This window comes from Colius striatus, chromosome 9 (genome assembly GCF_028858725.1).
Source record: "Colius striatus isolate bColStr4 chromosome 9, bColStr4.1.hap1, whole genome shotgun sequence".
In the NCBI taxonomy this organism is placed as follows: domain Eukaryota; kingdom Metazoa; phylum Chordata; class Aves; order Coliiformes; family Coliidae; genus Colius; species Colius striatus.
Window position 1 is genome coordinate 4,174,652 of NC_084767.1, and position 20,852 is coordinate 4,195,503.

The 20,852-nt window shown below is 44.2% G+C and overlaps 1 protein-coding gene across 1 annotated transcript in view; it reads right to left on the minus strand.

Annotated features, from left to right (window-relative positions):
* The window catches only part of ERGIC1 (endoplasmic reticulum-golgi intermediate compartment 1), a 59,092-nt gene that overhangs the window by 2,388 nt on the left and 35,852 nt on the right, over positions 1 to 20,852 (minus strand). Inside the window, exons 4-9 of the mRNA XM_062002317.1 lie at positions 16,334 to 16,428; positions 15,557 to 15,681; positions 13,003 to 13,107; positions 9,053 to 9,113; positions 7,376 to 7,476; positions 3,176 to 3,298 (exon numbers count right to left, since the gene is read on the minus strand). Of these exons, the coding sequence (XP_061858301.1) occupies positions 3,176 to 3,298; positions 7,376 to 7,476; positions 9,053 to 9,113; positions 13,003 to 13,107; positions 15,557 to 15,681; positions 16,334 to 16,428 (610 nt within the window). The remainder of the gene's footprint in view (positions 1 to 3,175; positions 3,299 to 7,375; positions 7,477 to 9,052; positions 9,114 to 13,002; positions 13,108 to 15,556; positions 15,682 to 16,333; positions 16,429 to 20,852) is intronic.

Below are 20,852 nucleotides of genomic sequence, written 5' to 3' on the forward strand. Positions count from 1 at the left end.
TTTATGTTTAATGGAGTTTTATACTGGGAAGGATCTGCGTTTGGCTCCGTGAGGTTCCAGTTTGACTCAGGACCAACCATTAAAGGAGGAAGGGAAAGAAATATCTAAGTGTAACAATTAGAGCAGTGAGAGGCCACGCAGTGATGGGTATACACAAGGGTTTAGAACAGAACACGACTACAGGACAGTGTCTGGGATGCAGGCTGGAGTCTAAAGGACAACAGGAGTGGATATGTAGCAGGAGGCAAGGCTGGGCTGCAAGCAAGATGACAGAAAGCCAAGTGCCAGGTATGTGACTGTGGACCTCAGGGATATCTTAAGATCCAGGAATTATGTTTAAGGATAGAGGGGACCAGTAGGAACCCCAGGTAATTCCTAGGAAGATGAGCTGCAGAATCCCATTCAGATATTTCTGGCTGAGCTGCAGCACAGCTTCTAGAACACCACCACCTTGGTTTTAAAAATGCCATGGGACTCAGTCTACGACGAGTCTCTGAGTTATTTGTTGGTAACAGGTCTCATGGCTACAGTTGTTCCCCCTCACCATTATTTCCAGGTTAATTTTGTTCACACCTGAAAGGAAGACAAGTCTCCTTATATGAGGGGAAAAAAAAAAATCTATTATTTTCTTTGGATTTTGAACACTTCAGCAGAACTTTGGCTTGTTTTCTGCCTGCTCTCCCCTCCCAGCCTGATGACCTCATGATAATGCCTTCTTTCAGTTTGGCCACTTAGAAGAACTCATAAATTTTAAGCAGTGAAACTATTCCCCTCGCTCCATAACCTCAACCAGGAGGCCATGAATGCGTTCTCTTTATGGGGAGATGCTCTGATTTTAAGCAGTACCATTTAACAGGCAAAAACTACTGCGCTTATCACTATGCCAAATGTCTGTGGTTAACCCCAGGATCCATGGCAAATTCACAGCACAGTGACAATGGCAGCACTGACCAACAAGCAGTACAAAAGTTTAGTTTATGCTGAACTTTTTGAAATGTGACATGTAAAGTGAAACCTCTGCTAAAGCAATGCCTTTTGTCCTGCACAGGAAGCATCTCCCACATGGTACAGAACATTAGGATAATTCTTCATACCTAAGGAGCAGGCATGAGTTAGAGTGGGTTCATTGAGAAGACTGTTGAGGTGCTATAATGTTGCCCTTCACAGTGCTCAAGTGTTTTTGGGGCAAACTCATTACTAACAAAGAGCATCAGATAACTTTCTCAGTAGCAAAATGAGTTGCCCTGGCACAATGTCTGTCTGGACCTCAGCCCAGTGCTGATCACCACTAACTGGTCTCCAGAGCAACTGTGATGCAAAAGGCCACGCTGGAGATACAGGAATGGGCTAAAGCGGTGGAAAGGACTTCAGAACAGATCATGTCATCAAAATAGGGCAAAGAAACCTAGGACAAAAAGTATTTTGATCCCCTGCAGCACTGCTCCCCTCTCCAACCTTTTCAATGTCACCTTGAACACTGTAAAGCTTTACAGCCAAAGCTGCCCTACTGTAAACATTCCTAGCCCAAATGAAAGCAAGGGCAGGCCATCTGTACCGGGGTTAGATGGTCCAGACTGACAGTCACAATATAGCATCAGTGAAAAGGATCTGCCTCTAAGTCATCCACATCTGACAAGGGTCTGGCACACCTGTCTCATGTACAGCATAACAGCTACTGCAGATATCAGTGTCATCCACATGTCTCAGTAGGAAGGACAGTCAGTTGGAATGGCCCCAAGTGGGCTGCCTGAGACTACTGACATTTATAAGACCAAACAAAGAAGACAAAAATCAGTTGTAAAACTCTTCTTCAGCAGTCTAGCTGCCAGCACGTGCCTGACCAACTTTACAGACAGGATGGGGCAAAATTCTAGCTGAGGCCACCTCAAACCCAAAAGGTCACTGTGGCAGCCAGTGAGGAAAGGCTCTCCTGTGGACTCCTTATGTAAACTCTGAAACATGGTATCAGATTCAACAAAGATGCTATTTATATGCATACAATGGCCTATCAGCAGTAAGTCAATGCTAGCTATGGACATGACAAAGAATAATGCCAGCTGTCAATCATTTCCAAACACCATTTCCCACTAAAAACAATTCCACACCCTTACGCTCAGCAAGATGCAGAAGAAACTTATGACAGCATATTGTTAGGGAAAGAAGTAGAAGCAATATGAGATGCCAAGCCACAAAATGCTGATGTTTGAGCTTTTTTAGGATTAAATTTTGAAACCAAGCAGACGTGTTAAGGAGAGAAGCTCTTAAACCACGACACTTAGATTTTGCTTCAAGTCCCTTTCTCTTGGTATTCGTATATCCTAGAGATCACAAACGTTTCCAAAGTGAAGTGAAGGAAACTTGGTGTTTATCAGAAGCTGCAAAATCAAAATCTTTAAGTGCAACACAGTCCCACTGTTTATGTTACTTCCAATTAAAATATTCAAACAGTTTAAAAATCAAAATCTGAAGTCTTCATCCCAGCCAATTTATCAACTACTTCACATTCTACCATGCCTCACTGGCACAGCAGACTGCAGCCTAAATTTTAAGCCTCAGGGCCCATTTTTTAAAGTTCTGAAAGACCTTTAAATAGCTCTTTGCTTAAGTAGCAGTTTGGACAGTACAGCTTTGTTATAGATGCTGAGATCAGTACTGCAGGATGTTATCTGCGTAGATCAAAACATAACTTGTCAGGAGAACACCTCTGGAATTCAATAATGCATCTCTTCTCCACTTCTTCCCAGGAGTAAATGGCTGGAACTAGCATACCCATATTAAGCCAAGCAGCAGCACTGAGTAAAACAACTGCCCTATATTCTCTGCAAGTTAGATCCCATCATTAGAGACACGGTTTATTGCAGCATACCACACTAGCTCCGCTTCCAAGTTTCTGACATGCTGCAATAGTGCCCATCGTGCCTAGACAGAGTTTGGCACTGCTGGAACAGGATCATTTTCTTTCTTCTTGTGCCTAGCTATTAAATGAAATTGTCAGAGCACAGGGCTTACCAGTTACCTCACTCACACTTCAGTACAACTGCAGTGATGTCCTGCTTTATTTCAATCATGTCACAATGCTCTGAAGCAGAAACTCAATTCTTTTGGACAAGAGAGGCTCAGAAGAGAAATGAAAGGCAGGCAGGAGAAGGGAAATTAAAGACTTGGAGTCACTCACCGATGTGATAAACCTGTACAAAGGCTGTCGCCTCTCTGTGTATTTCACTGTGATGGGGCTCAAATCGTAACGAAACCAGATGGCTGGGATGATGCGGCCAGTGTGGCTGTAGGCCACGTACTCCTAGAAAGAAAGTGGGGGGAGAAAATGGCAGAAAATGTGAGCAATCTCATTCCAGATAGTCTGCAATAAAACTGTTTCTGTGGATCTGACTCTTACTCCTCTGTTTTCTACTAAGGATCAGACGGAAAGAAGCAAACAGTTAATTCTTGTATGACTGCTTACCCCCCATCCTTATCACACACCAAAGTAAGTTCTTCAGTGTGATAATGATACAGCTGGGAACATAGGGTGAGAGTGCTTACTCTCACCTTCATTCAAAGTTACAGAAGTAAACAGAAAGGCTGTCATTGATTTCCCAAGCTTAGATCTGCTCTATTTAAATACAAGAGGTCTCTAAGTGGTGGCAGGTGAAGTTTTTGTTCTGTCAGTATGTAAATCATACACTGGGATATTCATCAAACAAATGGAATTTAGTTTGCAAGAATGTGAAAATCCTTCTGGTCCATGCACTCAGAATAGCAAGCAGCAGCTCCTGCCTGCAAGGCCCCCTCAGCACTGGGACCAACAATGTGAATTCTCTGCCCACTCAGCATGAATCACCTAGAGCCATGTTTAAAAATCATGCTGAAAGCCAAAATGAAACTGTATACAGAGAAATATTGGCAAAAGTTCAAAAAATATTCCAAGCTGGTTCAGAAGAGATGTCTCTAGTTGCCAGTGATAATCTCTAATTAATTTCTTTAATAACAGGTACAGTGCAAGCTATCAGCCACAGGACAACACTCCAAGACATACTGCAGAATGACAATGTAGAACAGATACTAACATCAACTCAGTATCACAAGTCACATCTTTTGAGCAAATATTTTGTCTGTGCTCTCACTGGAAATAGTTAGCAGTTTTCAAGGATCTGGACTTTTATCTTGACAGACTGAAGAAAAATCAGAGAAAAGCAGTCTGAGGACTCAGGCAATCCCATGAGAGCCACCAGCACTTGGCATTGCACCACTGCTTCTTTAGCCAGCTGCTCTCCCCTTCTTTAGTCTGACATGCTTGCCAACTCAGATGACCCCTTCTGTTTTAATCCTCATTCACACAGAGGCAGAGACAACCTCAAATACTTCAAAAGGCCAATGTCAGGCCAGTCTTCAAAAAGGGCAGGAAGGACGACTCAGGAAACTCCAGGCCGGTCAGCCTCACCTCCATCCCTGGAAAAGTGATGGAACAGCTCATCCTGAATGTTATCACTGAACATATGAAGGATAAGATGGTTATCAGGGGGAGTCAACATGGCTTCACCAAGGGGAAATCCTGTTTAACCAACCTGATGCTTTCTATGAGTGCATAACCAGCTGGCTGGATGAGGGGAGAGCAGCGGATGTCATCTACCTTGACTTCAGCAAGGATCTGACACTGTCTCCCACAACATCCTCATCAGAAAGCTCAGGCAATGTGGCTTGGATAAGTGGACAGTGAGGTGGATGGAGAGCTGGCTGAATGACAGAGCCCAGAGGGTGGTGATCAATGGCACAGAATAGAGTTGGAGGCCTGTGGTCAGTGGAGTTCCACAGGGATTGACTCTGGGGCCAGTCTTGTTCAACATCTTCATCAACAACCTGAATGAGGGGACAGAGTGTACCCTCAGCAAGTTCCCTGCTGGCACCAAACTGGGAGGACTGGCTGATTCCCCAGAGGCTGTGCTGCCAGTCAGTGGGATCTCAACCGGCTGGAGAGTTGGGCAGAGAGGAACCTCATGAGGTTCAACAAGGACAAGTGCAGAGTCCTGCAGCTGGGAAGGAACAACCCCATGCACTAGTACAGGCTGCGGGTCCAACTGCTGAAGAGCAGCTCTGCAGACAGAGACCTGTGAGTGCTGATTGATAATAAGCTAAATATGAGCCAGTAATGTGCCCTCATGGCCAACGAGGCCAATGGCAGCCTGGGATGCATCAAGAAGAGTGTGGCCAGCAGGTCAAGGGAGGTTCTTCTTCCTCTCTACTCTGCCCTGGTGAGGCCTCATCTGGAGTCCTGTGTCCAGTTCTGGGCTCCTCAGCTCAAGTGGGATAGGGAACTGCTGGAGAGTCCAGCACAGGGACACCAAGATGATCATGGGACTGGAACATCTTTCATATGAGAAAAGGCTGAGGGAACTGGGGCTGTTTAGTCTGGAGAAGAGGAGAGTGAGGGGAGATCTTATTAACATGTATAAATATCTAAAGGGTGGGTGTCAGGAGGTTGGGACATCCCTTTTTTCTATAGTATCCGGCAACAGGACAAGGGGTAATGGGATGAAGCTGGAACACAAAAAGTTCCACTTAAACATAAGAAAAAAAACTATTTCACTGTGAGCTGAGGGAGCCCTGGCACAGGCTGCCCAGAGGGGTTGTGGAATCTCCTTCCTTGGAGGTCTTCAAGACCCACCTGGACATGTTCCTATGTGACCTGATCTAGGTGACCCTGCTTCTGCAGGGGGGTTGGACTAGATGATCTCTAAAGGTCCCTTCCAACCCCTACCATTCTATGATTCTATGAAAAAGACAAAGAAAAGAAAAGCAAATAGAACATCTATGAGCATGAGACAAAAAAAGTATAACTTTGGTTCCTGTGAGTTCAGAGGAAGCTAGTGAAACAGCATCTCCATCCTTTAACCTCATCTGTATCTCAAATTCCACTCTATTTAGGATTTTTTCCTATGGATGACAAGAGAAGTAGAATGTGGCTGAAGTCTCTGGTCATAATACATTCAGGGCTTCCATTGCAGAAGTTCTGCAGTGTGTCTTGGGACAGTGGCTATCTGGGAAGTGAGGAAACAGAAGGTCTAGGAGGTAAAAGGGAAGAGGAGCCAGGCAGTTCACACTTAAGACTATTTGTCTCTTCGTACCAGTCAATTTGTGCCAGACTATTCCAATGGCTTCCAGTTTCTGTTTCCCACTGATCAGCATGGGAATCAAGGACTAAAGCATCACTAAGGGAATTTTTCTTTTCAATGGGAACAGAAAACAGAGGCAGGGCTGTTTCTCTGCACTTCAGTTTTGATAGAACTGACCTCATTTTTTCCTTCCTCTCCCCTTTTCCCCACCAGCAATCCTGCCCTACTGAGTCAGTCTTGGCTGAATGCCCCAATTTGCAACCACACTCACAGAAGTGTCAAAAGCTCCTGCCGTCTATTTTCCATATTACTTTCAGAACTTGCGTTGCACGAGTCTTATCAGAACAACAGTTGTGACACTAAGCAGAACAAACACATCGTAATCTGAATAGAGGGAGACATCCAAGTCATCGGGACACGCTGTACAAAGCAAGACCAAAAGTCACTAGAAAGGAACGTTAATCTCAGGCCTAGTCCATGGGAGTGTGTGCTTGATACTCAGCTATGGCATACTAGCAGTAATTGATATGATAAACAGATGCTGGACTTGCAATTAACACCTGACTGGCAAATAATTTTGAATTGAAAGAGGCTTTTAACCTCAAAAACTAAATAAGATCTTTTAAGAAATAAAATACAAAGTCTTCCCATTTAATGTAAATTACTTGAATTGTAAAGTTACAGCAGCTATCATAACCCACTGTAACAAACTACCCACTGTGCAACAGACGTAATTGCTGCCACAAGTTCAGTGGCTTAACATCTGAAATCAGTTGTTAAGAACCCTAACTTATTTGTCTGATACATCCATCACATTTGAGATTGTTTTATTAATAAAGTGCTGTTTTGTATGTTTGGTTGGATTGAAGTTTCCATCCAAATGCACCTTGACATAAGTCAGAAGAGCTCCTGAAGCATGTAACAACCTTCCACACCATTTATAGCAATCTACATCAGTTAGAATGATGTATGGGAAAAGGCAGGAGCAAGAATACATTTCTCTAGAATTTAAACAATACCACCACATGCTATGACTAGCCCTCGCAATCCCAGCCCTGGTAAAGGCTAGCATCAGGAGAAACAGGAAGCCCTGCTCTGAGGAGCTTCAGTTCCTTCTCCTCCCAGCAGGGGCTACTGCTCGCCTACAAACAACCATATGCGGCTGCAGAGCAGAGGAGCAAGAGGGAGGAGGAAGGGTGAGGGAAGATTCTCCATGCACCCGCTGGGTTGCAATGAGGAGCTTCTCTGAGAACCACCCACTTCTTTACCTTATTTGCTACAGTATATTGGTAGGAGTATCGCTGCTTGCCACTCATGTCTTCATACACTGTTGGGACTATCTTCAATATGTAATCGTGAGATGCAAGAGCTGTAGTCAGGGAAGGAAAGGATACGTTAGCACTCTAAGAAAGGAATCTCAGCCTACATGCTTTAAAGTAAATGTGCAAACAACTAAAACAAGCCACTGAAAAGGTATATTCTGCCTCCTTATCACTGAATCATAGAATGGTAGGGCTTGGAAGGGACCTCTAGAGCTCATCCAACCCAACCTCCTGCAGAAGCAGGTTCATGTCAATCAGGTCACACAGGAATGTGCCCAGGAGGATTTGGAAAACCTTCAGAGATGAAGCCCCCACACCCTCCCTGGGCAGCCTGTGCCAGGGCTCCCTCATCTCACAATAAAATAGTTTTTCCTTATTTTTAAGTGGAACTTTTTGTGTTCCAGCTTCTTCCCATTACCCCTTGTCCTGTCACTTGGGACAACAGAAGAAAAGTGGCACCCCATCCTCTTGACAGAAGCATTTAGAATGTGTTTAAGTGTTATCTCAGATTCTGTGATGAACTGACAATTTCACATCCTATTTTGTGTTCTTTGTACAAAACTTTGTAAGGTAGTTGGATGACATCAGAACCTGCCCACCATTCTAAGACTGTAGCACCACAACTCACAGAGCTGAGTTTGGGTCACTTGAACCTTCCTAACCGCTTGCAACTACAAATGATAACACTTATCAGCATCACAAAAAGCTGTCCTGGTTAAACCAAGAGCTAGCTAAGGTCAGAGCTGCAGCTCACTGAGCTGCTTTTGACAGAAAAAGCTGAGGCATCACAACCTGTGTAGTCCTATTTCTTGATCCTTCCTTCCTTCCTTCCTTCCTTCCTTCCTTCCTTCCTTCCTTCCTTCCTTCCTTCCTTCCTTCCTTCCTTCCTCTTCCACCTCCTACAGCTGCTTAACAATTATTAATTGTTTATTCCTTTCCATTACTTAAATTACTTGTCTCATTTTTGACATCAGCTGAAGCAGATCTAAAACAGAACTCTTAACTGATTTCTCTGCAGGATCCTTTGGCCAAGTGTAACACAATGGCATTTGGCTCCTGGAGATGAAATACAGCACCGCAATTGTCTAACTTCAGGAATGGCCACAGAAATTTTGTTCCAAGAAGTGGACAAGAGTGATAACCTGTGGGACTCTGAACACTTGAAGGAGAAAAACTACACTAGATTGTAGCATGCACTGGCGATTTCTTTTTGTGTTGGTGGTCATAAGGAAGAGCAACAAAATCTATCCTTCCAGCTGCAGGGTAGAACTTAGAGGGAACTTAAGAACTTGCTAACTTGCAACACAAGAACAAGGAAAAGTTCAGGTGGTGGTGAGAGCAGCAAAGGGAAGCTATAGGAATAAGATTTGGATAAAAAACTTAGTAATTCTGAGTCAGTCATAACAGAGCTGTAACAATATCCAGGTTACAGAAGGGCTGCAAAGGACCTTTTGCCCTAAGCCTTCTCTATGGTACTGAAGAAAATGGAAATGTCAGTCAGCAATGTCTGGATCATTTTGGTTAAAGAGGCAAATTAAAGACTTCTGGATACACCAGGGTTGCATGAATGGCCCTGTTTTCCCTCCTGCAGGGCTGAGACCTGCAATCACCAAGAATACATACGATTTGAGCTGAGTTTGTCTGCTCCCTCCAAGGCATTGAATGCTCCATGAACATTGTGGACCTGGAAAGCAAAAAAGTATATGAAGAAACTATGCTATGACTTGGTAGCCTTGATCTTTGCTTCCCTATCTGATCCTGTAACAGGGAGATCAGCCTGATTCAATCTTTCCAGAAACAAAGCCTCAACCCAGTAACAGATGACTTGAAATATCTTTCAGTGACCATCACCACAGAGGTGGGATCCAAGTAAAAATGTTGATTTCACAATGTCTTACAAGATGAAACTTCAAAACCACTCCAAAGCTAAAGGAATTGCAGTTGGAAGAGGCCAGTTGTGAAATTTCATTGTGAGATGTTTCCTAAGAGCTCTGCATAGTTAACTGTGAAATTAATGTATCAGGCTGAAAGGGGAATAAACAGGAGTAACATTCAAGAGTTCTCCATGTCAGAGCAGTTGGGCTTGTACAACTTTAACTCATTAGCCCAGCTTTCACACCATTCACACTATGCCCTTGGAGATGGGAAGGACACATGCCAACACTGCCATCCATTCAGCTTTTCCTGCAGCTGGTCCCAGGCATGCAAGTATCTGTTTGCCCAGAATAACAGGATTTCCATCCCATGGCTTCCAAATACTATGATCTGGAGTCTGATGTCCACCAGTAGAACCATCAATTTGTGAACTCTCTAGACAGGGAAAACCCCACAGCAACTGCTGTAGATGAGAGGTTGCATCATTCACATAATGTACAGTAAGCTATATAGAATGGACAAATAACTCCACAACCTAGAAATTCCTGAACTTAAGCCAGACAACAAGGAAGAAGAGTTTGGAAGAAGTATTTGGTCATGGGTGTGACAGAGTTTCACCTCACTAATAGGGCATTGCAATCTCTCCTTCCCAGACCCTCTCAATAACTGACAGCACGTGGATGTATTTGTCTCATCCTAATGTCTGTTTCCCTATTGTGAATGTTACAGAGTGGATGATGGTTTGTAGGAAGCACCAACTGAGCTTGTTTCTCTCCTGAGAAAGGAAACTCTAAAGACAAAATCATCAGCAGGTTCAACTGGCAAGGTGTTGGCAACAAGCACAGAGCAAAAGCAACAGCTGGACCTTCTACAGTGCCTTTCAGTCTGCTGGCATTTCAAATCTTTTACACATCAGCAGCTGTTTCTGAACTACACCTGCAGACTGCACATATTCTTTACTCATTGTAAAAAGCATACAAACAAAGAGAAGCCCCTGGACTGGACTAGAATATTATGTTCCATTCCTGATACAGCTGAAAAGCAATCTCTTACAGCATATCTAGGCCACAGACTTTAAGGTCTACTTCAAACACTCTAATAGGAAATATTTGAGTGGTTGCTCAGCAAATAACTGTATCTATCCTGTGAGGTACCTGTATTTTCAGACCTTGTGCTTGCCCTTGGCTCTCCAGCATTCACATTTTTGTTGATACGTAGAAGTTGTCTGCTCTGCCTCTCTCTACACAGAGAGTTTGCAAAGCTGGAAGTTACAGGGCTTCCATACAGCCAAAGCCACCAGACATCTCCAAAACCATCTGTTTCTGTGCCATCGGGTCCTTTGGTGCATCTGCCTCTCTTGACTTTGCAACATGGATGGTGTTTGTAACTCCTAGACTGATGTTTTACCATGATTTTGCTTGTGGAATATTCTGGACTCCCATTATAATACTTGCTGACCGTAGATTGCTAATTACTGTCTGCTCTACAAAGTGCACAGGTGTGCTCCTCGGGGGAGCATACTTGTCTGTACCTTGTTAAGTACCTGGAGGGACTTCAACAAGCAATCAGTTTTTGTCCACAGTACCAAAATTGCTTTGCAACAGAGAGCTTAAGCAAGCCTGTTAAGCCAGACATTCTCAGGACTCTGCTGCACTACTGAGGCCAAATCTAGTGCTTGAGGTTGTGGCACAGGAGGCTAGTCAGTGGTTTAATAGTACCAACACCTTATTCTCCTGTAACATGGACCTCAAAAAGATGCTTGCCAGGGCCTTGAACACCCTGGGCTTTAACCTCTACAAACACATGCAAAGACAAGTAACTGGACATGTAACTCAGAGTCCAACAGAAGGCTAAAATAATTTCCAAGCCTGCAGCTATCAAGGGAAAACCTGTCACAAAGGTTAAAACTAGGATTATTCAACACCATGATCTAGCACTTAAGAGAATGCTATGATTAAAAATGTATAGTCTCCTACTTTCCACATCTCTTTCTTTACCAGGTTACCTGATCTGCAAGAACCTCATTGGTCTGAATTTTGGTCTCATTTATGTGAGGGAAAAATGTACAAGAAGTCTGCCACTACTATGTATGAACTATTGTTGAGGAATTGAAGCTCATTTGATGTCAGACAAGAATTAATTCTCTATTTCAAGCAGACAGGTTTCTCTGGAGCAAACTGCATGTAGCTTAGTCGATTGTTCTGGCTGAGCTGGTAACAACCTACAAAGAACTAACTCCCAGCACATGACCCGAGCGAATGAGAAGCTCCTCACACCTTTTAAGACATGAGCATATATTACATCAAAGCAGGTGGAGACAATCTCAAGTATTCAAAGGTGTATCTAGGTTGATTTAAAGCTCTCCATACTTGCTGTGCTGCCTGATGAGTCTTGGTAGCACCTGATTAGTGAACATACCATTTTTTAACTTGTGCTGTTAAACCCAATCAGCAGCACCTACATGCTCCACTCTTGTGTATGAAGATGAGTAGTCAGTTTGTAGCTTTGAAAATACTAATCAGAACTTGCCCAAACCAGGAGCCAACTACATGTTTGCTAAACAGGTTTCTCACCACCAGAACTGAAGATGCTTGCTCCTTTCCCCCAACTGTCCAGGCTTCTCATTCATGCTGATTAGCACTTCAGCTCCATTACTCCAAGACTCCCTTAGAGCAGTGATTTCCCACACAAACTGCAGAACTCCCTATTAGCACTTACCTAGTATTTTTCATAATCTCAGTGTGCTTTACAGACATTAAGCCAAGCTTATTTATATGTTAATATTTCAACGTTCCCACACAAGATGTTTCCTAAAAGAAGCCGGGAGCGGAGTCAGGAGGACTACAAAGCAACGCTTAGACTTGTTAGCATGAAAAAGGGTTTATGAAGTGGGTGTACAAGAAGGAGACTAATGAGATGTCTGTGCTGAGGAAAGAAGATTACAGAGAGACTATGGGTAAGCAATGTTTAGGGTGAGTCGCAAACTGGGTGTGCACATACATAACTCCCACCTCTGATGCTGGCTGCTTGGAAGTAGGCTAGAGAAGTGCCGTAATCTGTCCTCATTGAGAAATCAGGAATTATTACATAACTTGCAACACCTGGTGAAACTCTATCCACAGGGCAAGTGCACACATCCAGCTTCTTCCCAGAGGGGAGCCGGCAGTTCTGAGTCTAACTTGTGTTTCATAGAACAAGTTTGACTAATAGGTGTCTGCTATACAAGTATGGTGAAGTGAATTAAAAAGAACTTGACTGGTGCCACAGTGAAGACAGTAGCAAGCACACATCTTCCCTTTGCATACTGGCTGCTCCTCTGCAAAGCCAGTCAAGATTAAGGTTGCTGTACTGCACAGAATTTTGCAAAGCCATGAATCCTCACTTGTACTCCCTGCAGGAAGACAGCCACATAGTTTTCCAAAAGCACTTTCAGTTTTGGATACAAACAGCAAAGTTACTGTATGACAGAACACTGCTCCTTCCTGAACTGGTGGCCTGTGAACAGTTTGTGAACTCTTCTGGACTGAGTGTACATGGTGTGAATGCAAGAGAAGGTCTTGCTTACCCAGGTAGTCCTTCCTTATGTTCTCCCCACATTGTATGTGACTCTTCCACAAAACCAAAGTGTTTAATGTTAAAATGTCTCTGATTGCATTCATTCCCCTAGAGCTAGGGAATTTTTAATGAAGAGAACTCACCTGTAACTTGTCCCCAAATGAGAGCTTGTGGATGATGTGAGTCATGTCAGGATTCTGAGGCTGCGCAGTGGCACTGTGTGTGGACACATGAAAGTTACCAGGGACCTAAAATTAATCAAGACAAGGAAGATAGGATTTCATATTTTATCCCTCAAGGCATTGCTAGGCTCTGTGATATGAAGCAGAAATGTCTGAATCTGTCCAGCCCAGCATGTTGCATCTACTTAGCAGTGGACAACCTCTGGCACATCAGAGATGGGCTCTGAAATACATTCGTGCACTTGACCAACACCACAATACTGCACAGCGAACCACACTGCAGCCCAAGTCTGGCACCCTCACATTCCTACTGCTGCTGACTAGGAGGTGATGACTGGATCACTCCCAACTTCAGGGATTCCTAACACTTAAGGCTATGTCTTTCATCCCCATTAAAATAAGATTCATGTCTCCAATAGGCAACAAACAATTGCTTAACGTTTTACTCCCACATCTTGCATTTGTATATGTGTCTACTGCTGCAGAACAACTCAAGAAAGCTTTGGATATATCTTTTTTTTGGTAGCACTGGCCATGAGAAACCTTATTTTTGAGAAGATTGTGCATGAGTTTTACATAAAAAGAGAGAAAAACCCCACCAAATACTATCAGTCTTCCTATATAAACTAAGCTAGATTTTCAGCTTCCAGCCCTGGCAACAGCTCTTCCAAGCACAGGATTTTCTGGTTTTAATGTTTTAAATAGAGAGAAATACAAGTTCTGAAAAAAATACAGATTTCACTTCAGGACTTAATTCCAGACAAAAAAAAAGCGAGCATTGGTGACATTCTGATGGGATACACACACACACTTTGCAGGTCACTAGCCCTACTCTCTGAAGCCTTTCAGCAGATTGAGCTCAAACACTGTTATGGAAGGTGCAAGAATTCTTTCCTAGCAAGGAAAGGTTGGGAAATTAAGCAGTCTGAAGCAACACTGAGGAGCAATGTGACACGGCCTAAGACAAGAGTGGGAGGATGGTTATACAACAGCTGCCCATTGTGCTCTCTGCAGAGATGCCTCACCAGCAGGGCCATGGGAGGCCACATGCCAGCTCCATGTGCTTTCAGGAAACCTAATTTAAATGATTTGAGGAACAGCAGCACACTCCTGGGAACACTTTCAGGTGTGGACACAAGCTGTGTCATACACAAGCTCGGTAAACAGGGTGGCAGACTCTAAGGTAAGATCATCTCACTGTTACCCTTATTCTCCCTCCTCAGGTTTAAGAATAACGCTCAAGTGCAACCCTTGATCAAGTCTCAAGACCTGGCCATGTCCCATTCCAGATGACAGCTCATGCAGAAGCCTGCACAATTTCTGTCCAGGGATTGAAGAATTCCAGCTCATATTTGAGAGGCTGAGATTTTCAAAGCCAGAAGCCCTGTGTCAGGTCCCCTACCCCTGACAGCAGTCTCAACCACTATATGAAACAATACAATTAGTGGCCTTTCACAGATTAAGCAGAGAAGTTCCTCACAGCAACATCCTTCTGAGTTGCTTTGGTGAGCAGAACACACCACATCTAGCACATGAAGCCCCAAGTTTTTCAGCTCTGTGCTTTGGGAATTAACAGAACAAGAACTACCTTTCAATAAGCCCTTTCCCAGTTTTGTGGACTCTCAGCTCCCAGTAATCTTGGTGGCTTAGAGACGAGGAAAGAAACGTCCTCTTTTTAAGTCCCTAATCCTTTCCATGCCACAGAATCAGCATGAGGTTCTGCCTGTTATTTTTAGATGCGATTTAACATGACCTAGGAGGAAAAGAAGGAAGTAGGATTTTGTAGCCTGTGGTACATGAAGAGGCGTGAATCAAGGGTGTGCTGCTCTTAGGACATCAGTGGGCCCCACCACTGCCTCCCCCACCCCAGCTAGTCATCTCCAGCATTACATAGCAAGATTATTCAATTCTGAACACACCCATCCCAGAGAGGATCCTCCTCCAGGCCTGGATTTTCATTCTTTGAGACAGAAGTGGAGCATCCCAACAAAGCATGCGCAGAGTCCCCGTGCATGCCGCTTCTGTTATGCTGGCAACCTCTAGCAGGGAACATTCCTGTCATTCTGTGGCTCTTGGAACAAAAGAGCACTTGGACAGAGACATTGCCAAAGACCTCTGCACAGCCAGTCACATTTTGGAGGTGCAAAAGTTCTAAGGAGTGAACACAGAAGCCATTCGGCATTTGTAGGGAGTTCACACATCCCTTAAACACTGGCTGCTGCACTGAGGGAGGCAGCGCTGGCTGCAGCACAGGGCTGCTCTCTGCTATTAAGCACTGCCATCTCCATTACCTGGTCTGGAGAATGAAGGAAAAACACCTGATCAAACACATTTTCTGTAGGTTTGCCCACACAGTTCTGCTGCACTGAGACTTAACCTTACCACTGATAAGAGACATGAACATACACTCTACAGGAGAGACACTGACACACACATTTTCATGAGCATTTTATAAATGGATCGTGCTGGCATTTCTCCAGCCAACACATGCTCACCCACTGTCATTGTTACTCACCTTGTTGATGCTGAAATGGCCCTCAAACCTGCAGCCATCCCCATTATTGAGAGGTATCTTCATTGAGTTGTCAATATGACCCACTTCATGCCTTCCCATTTCATCTTGGATGTCCAGTCCAACTACTGCATAGGTGGGAGGGGATGAGACAAAAATCAAAACAAAAGAAATATCAGGAAGGTTGCATAGGAGAAGCATGCACTGCTATCACTGGGGAAAAAACCCCACATCTTTTTTTCCTGACATTTGACTAAACTGTGCTAGTAATGTCATTTGTCAAATATTAATTGTTACACCAGCTTTTCGGACAGAACCTTGAAATCAAACTTGTCATCCTGTCTATTTGACAGAAATATACTTCCCACACCCTGCCAGATGACTGCAATCTCAATGAGACAAACAGAAAAACTTCAGGTTGACAATGCAGGTGATTCATGGAAAGCCAACAACTAACTGGTGCATTCTGAGTTACAAATGAAACTTGGGAGGTTTCTTGCTTCCAGAGACAAAAAGGTTGCTATGAAAAAAAAGAAACAAGACTTAGAAAGAAGCTAGGGAGGGAGGTCAGCCACTAAGACAGGCTGCAGAATGAGCACAGGACCCAATAAAACAAGTGTCCTGGCCTGTAAAAGAAAGCAGTGGGATGTCAGCAAAGGTTGCAGCTACTTGATCTCCATCCATCCTATTACAGAAGAATGGCCACTGTACCAGTTTGGGCCTATTTAAATTACTACTTAAAATACAAAGAAAAACTGATAAGAAAAAAGAGGTACTCACGTTCACAATGGAGGTTTGGCAAACTTATGTTCAGATTCACTTCTATTTTACCTCCACTGTCTTTGTCTGGGTCATCCACGTAGAGCTCATTAACTCTGGAGAACAGAAAACACAGGTGGTTTCAGGCACATAGCTACCTTCCGTGGAAATAAAGCAAACAACTTGCATGGGAAGGGAAAAAAGGAGACCATGAAGCAGCAGGTTTGCCTGTGTGACAGCAGCAAGAGCCACAAGAGGGACAGCAGGAAAAGCTCTCCATAACTACATAGGGACAAATCGTGATTGAATTGAACTTCTCCCTGGGCAAGTGCAGGAGGCTTTAAACAAGTCCCTCACACCAGCAGCAAACAAAACTCCTGCTCCGATTTATGCTTCCTGTCTCCTTCCCTAACCTGAGTTTCCAGAGGTGATAATAAAATGAGAATGTAATGTTGAAAAGGCTGGTGTGCTAGCCCTCTGCATACCTAGGCTGATATTCCTTTAATGAAAGAGAAGCATATGCTAGTTTCAGAGAAAGGTCACTATCAACTGTCCCACAGGAAAGTTTATTTGTGTAACTAATTGGCATTTGTCATTGCTACCCAGTTAACAGAGCAGCAGCAGGAGAAGGCAGCATGGCATACTTGTATCTCCCTCCCTAATATCTCGTTTCCTTCTGTGAATGGCAACCAAAAGCAATGACTAAAACTGAGAAGAAGAGGATTCGAGCCAGGAACAGATGGAAAGAAACATCCTGGACAGCAGGATCTATGAACAGTCTCCCAAAGAGTAATGTTGTTTCATAGCACCCACAGTGCTGGCACATATTTCATAGAAGACAGATTACAGATACAGAGTAGAAGGAATACAAGAGTATAAATATTTAGTGTTGGCACATACAATCCATCTGACACAATAAACCAAAGAAACCCAACACAAGCACAGCCAAATTAGCTGAACTGTCCTAGAAAACCCACTCCAGCGAAACTCACCAAACTGAACCAAGAAGATGGTGAGATTACCTAGCAGCTCTCCCTCCCTCCAAGTCCAAAACTGTTCAGTCTCAGAAAATAAGATTTGACAATCTATCTTCCAGTCAAGCAGATTACAAAGTTATGGGAACTTCTGTTCAGGCAAGCTACACAAAATAAATGACATTCACTAGTAAGCGCTCTGTATTGTTTTTATTTAATGCCAAAAGTGCATTAAATCCTTTGCCAAACCTTTGCTGAAGACTCTGTATGCTAATACACAAACCAGACTAAGGGCAGCTACAAGACAGATTCAAAGTGATTTTGCTCTGGTGATACATCTCTGGACCATAATATACTGTTTGCCCCGTGGATTGAGAAGAAACAAACCTTCACACTGACAAACACACAGCTGCCAGTTTTTTTGGAGGTAATTACTCACAGGTCAGTGGGGTTTACAGACACTCATTTAAAACCAGCACAGCATTTGTCTTTAGCTTCACAGCCCTACCTTTCTCTGTTTTTAATTGGGTTGACAAGTTGCTTGCAATCATTACTCAACGTATTTTTCAAATGATTAATAAAAATGACACAGAGGGAGGGGAAAGATTGCTCATCAGTGACCTAGTTAGAAGCTTCTTTGCTGAGCCCTCTTCTCCTGGGTGGAATGCATTAAATCTTCTATGTTTTTTTTACTGGCAAGATTGGGTAGTGATCAGGATTAAGTCATATGTCCAAATAGGGTTGTAAGGAGCAGCTCCATCCAGGACAGGCATTAATCCCCCAAAGCAATGCACCTTTCTGTGCTTCCTGAGACCTCTCATCAAGATCCCAGTTACTAGCCAACCTGTTTCATAACAGCAGCTGGCTTCTTCCCAGCTCTCTGCTGTCTGAGATGTGGGCCATGCCCTGCCAGCGCTGTGGGCAACCCGATGTTACTGACAAAAGGGAGCGCTCATGCCAGGGCTGGCAGAGAAGTCTGTTAGGTTCAGCAGCACAGCAGAACATCCAGGCTCTTTGGAGGAAAGCACTAAGAAGGTCAATATTTGCTATTTGCCAATTTCCAGTTCTGAACCTGTCAGAAAAGGTGTCGTCAGGTATGGTCTGTAAGCAAAGGCACATAAGCCTTACAGTGATAAGCGGGTAAGAAGTGGTTGCTGGTAGATGTCAAAGGATAAACTCACACAGAGAACCTATGGAAGCTCTCACACAGCAAGGCAAGCAGTGAGGTCACTTGGTTGCAGACTGGATCACTAAGGCAAAGAGAAGTAGGCCAGTTTGTCTGTGTCACATAGCCCATTAGTTGAAGGAAACTGTTTCCTGTTCTGCACTTCAGCCACCGGACCAATGGCTCCCAACTTGTCCCTCGGGCAAGGCTAATGGTCACTTCCTCCTCCCCCTCCTCCTCTTTACCTAGTAGCCCCCTGCCCCTCTCCTACTCATGTTCCTGATTTCATAACCCTATCTATCATTCCTTAGCCACCTGACTGCTCCAGACACTGTTGTTCCTTCCCCTCCCTTGGACCTGCAGGGCCACCTTGCATGGGACACCCTGCCTGCTTCCCCCTCCCAGCCCCAGCCACTGCCTCCTCCCTGCAGAGTCAGGGGAGCCAAGCTAACAAACGCAGCAAGGTTTCTTATCAGGGGCTCCAAAGTGCACCTGTTGTGCTGATCTGTTCTGTTCCCTCTCACTTTGGGGAGCCAAGGGCACAATGACAGTACACCACAGGCTTTGCTTGCTGGGGCAAACCTTAGAAGAAACATCATCATTTTCAACAAACTGGAAATTTCATTCCCAAAATACATTCTGGAAACCTCACAGGTAAAGCAAACTTCCAGGGTCAAGGACACTCTTTCCAGGATGTCCCCATGAACCACAGCTACCTAAGTGTGGATGGAGCTGGCACAGACCTGGCACTCGTGCCTCCCTGGCTATCCTCCTTTCCTGGGCCAAGAAGCCAAATTGCACACAGCGTTCCTATTATTCAATCGGACAGTCCTGGGATGTTGGGAAAAGCGCTATTTACTCTCCCTGAAGGGATAACATCTCCAGTGGAAGAAATAAAGTTGGCTCTAATTTATAGTTGTCCCTCCTGGAGCATAAAGTACCCAGGAGCAACAGTGTTTAACGGTGAATCTGAGATGGTCACAAGGGAAATAAAACCCAGGTCAGAGAGAAAGACGCTGGAAACGCAGCTGCTTCTGTGGCTGCTCAGAGAGGCAGCGCAAAGGGTCATATTGTGACTCTGCAGGTGGCACATACCTCCTCCAGAGATTCTGAACACATAGGAGTTAGTATTTTACTGGTTGCTCTAAAGGTCTATTTTAATAAAAGTGTCACAATAAAGCAGGGGTGAGGTGCAGAGCTATGAAAGTACAATGAGAGCAATAGGACAGCTGTGAGGCAGACCTGTTCCCCAACAAGGCCTCCCACCGCTGATTCAAGGAAAGGGAGGAAAGCTTCTCCACGCAGCAGGAGCCATGATCCACAGAGAAAGAATCTGCCTCGTTTCTACAAAGAGCCACTTTGAAATACTTTACATTCCTGAGTGGTGCTGCTGGGCTTCCTAGTTGCTTATCATGTTTGCTTACAAACTTGCAGCATTACACAGAAAAAGTTGGAGGGACTCTTTGGCTAAGATTGCAGATCATGCAAATGGCACGCAAGAGAACGAAAGGGGGAACAGCAGCCAGAGGTCTCAGCATTTCTTGAAGATTTTATCCAAAGAAAGCCAGATCCCATTCCCCATCCTTTAGTACTCAAGATTTATGACATGACAGCTTTGTCTCCCAGGAAACAAAACTTCCCTGGTAACTTATTTCCATCCAGCAGCCCTGGCCACTAACATTAGACACTTCAGCACTTCAACAGCCGAAACGCCCGCGGTCCTTTGAATACAAGAGGAGACACACTGAGACCTTTCAGAGCTTCACACGCTGCCTCGGTGCTCTCTAAATACACTTTCCTTGTCCTCTGTCCTCTTTGTCCTAGTCTCTGCTTTGAGTTTTAGCTTTTTATCCCCCTCCTTTCACAGAAAACAACCAGATACCCTCCTCTCCAGTTATCAGCCATACAACCACTTACTCCAGCAAGCTGAATTTTACATTGTCCTCCAACTCCCAGGAGGCACTCGATGGTTTCCAGGACCCTAAACCTAAGAGGGAAAATAATTACTCTTTCTTGAGAGATCTCAAAGCCTCTCACAAGACTTTCTCATGTGAGACCTCCTGGCTCTGCTTACCATTCCAGCTCTAATCAGCCACCTCCTGCAACATAACCATCCAAAGCTGAGATTTCAGCACTACTGTCTTTTCAGTTGTGCCAGACCAGAGAAGACCCAAAATAGGACAAACAACCCATCTTCTTCCCAATTTGTGCAAAGAAACAACAAGCAGGTCAGCAAATTCTCCACTACGTAATAACTTGTACATATGCCTATTGGTGTGCCATTTGTAATCTTCATTCTATGCTCTGAATCAAAATCAGCTCTTCATTGTGAAGGTCTTTGTCTCAGATTAGGTCTTGGCTCAACTGTGAAGCACAGAAAACATACTGTCCTACAAAGGAA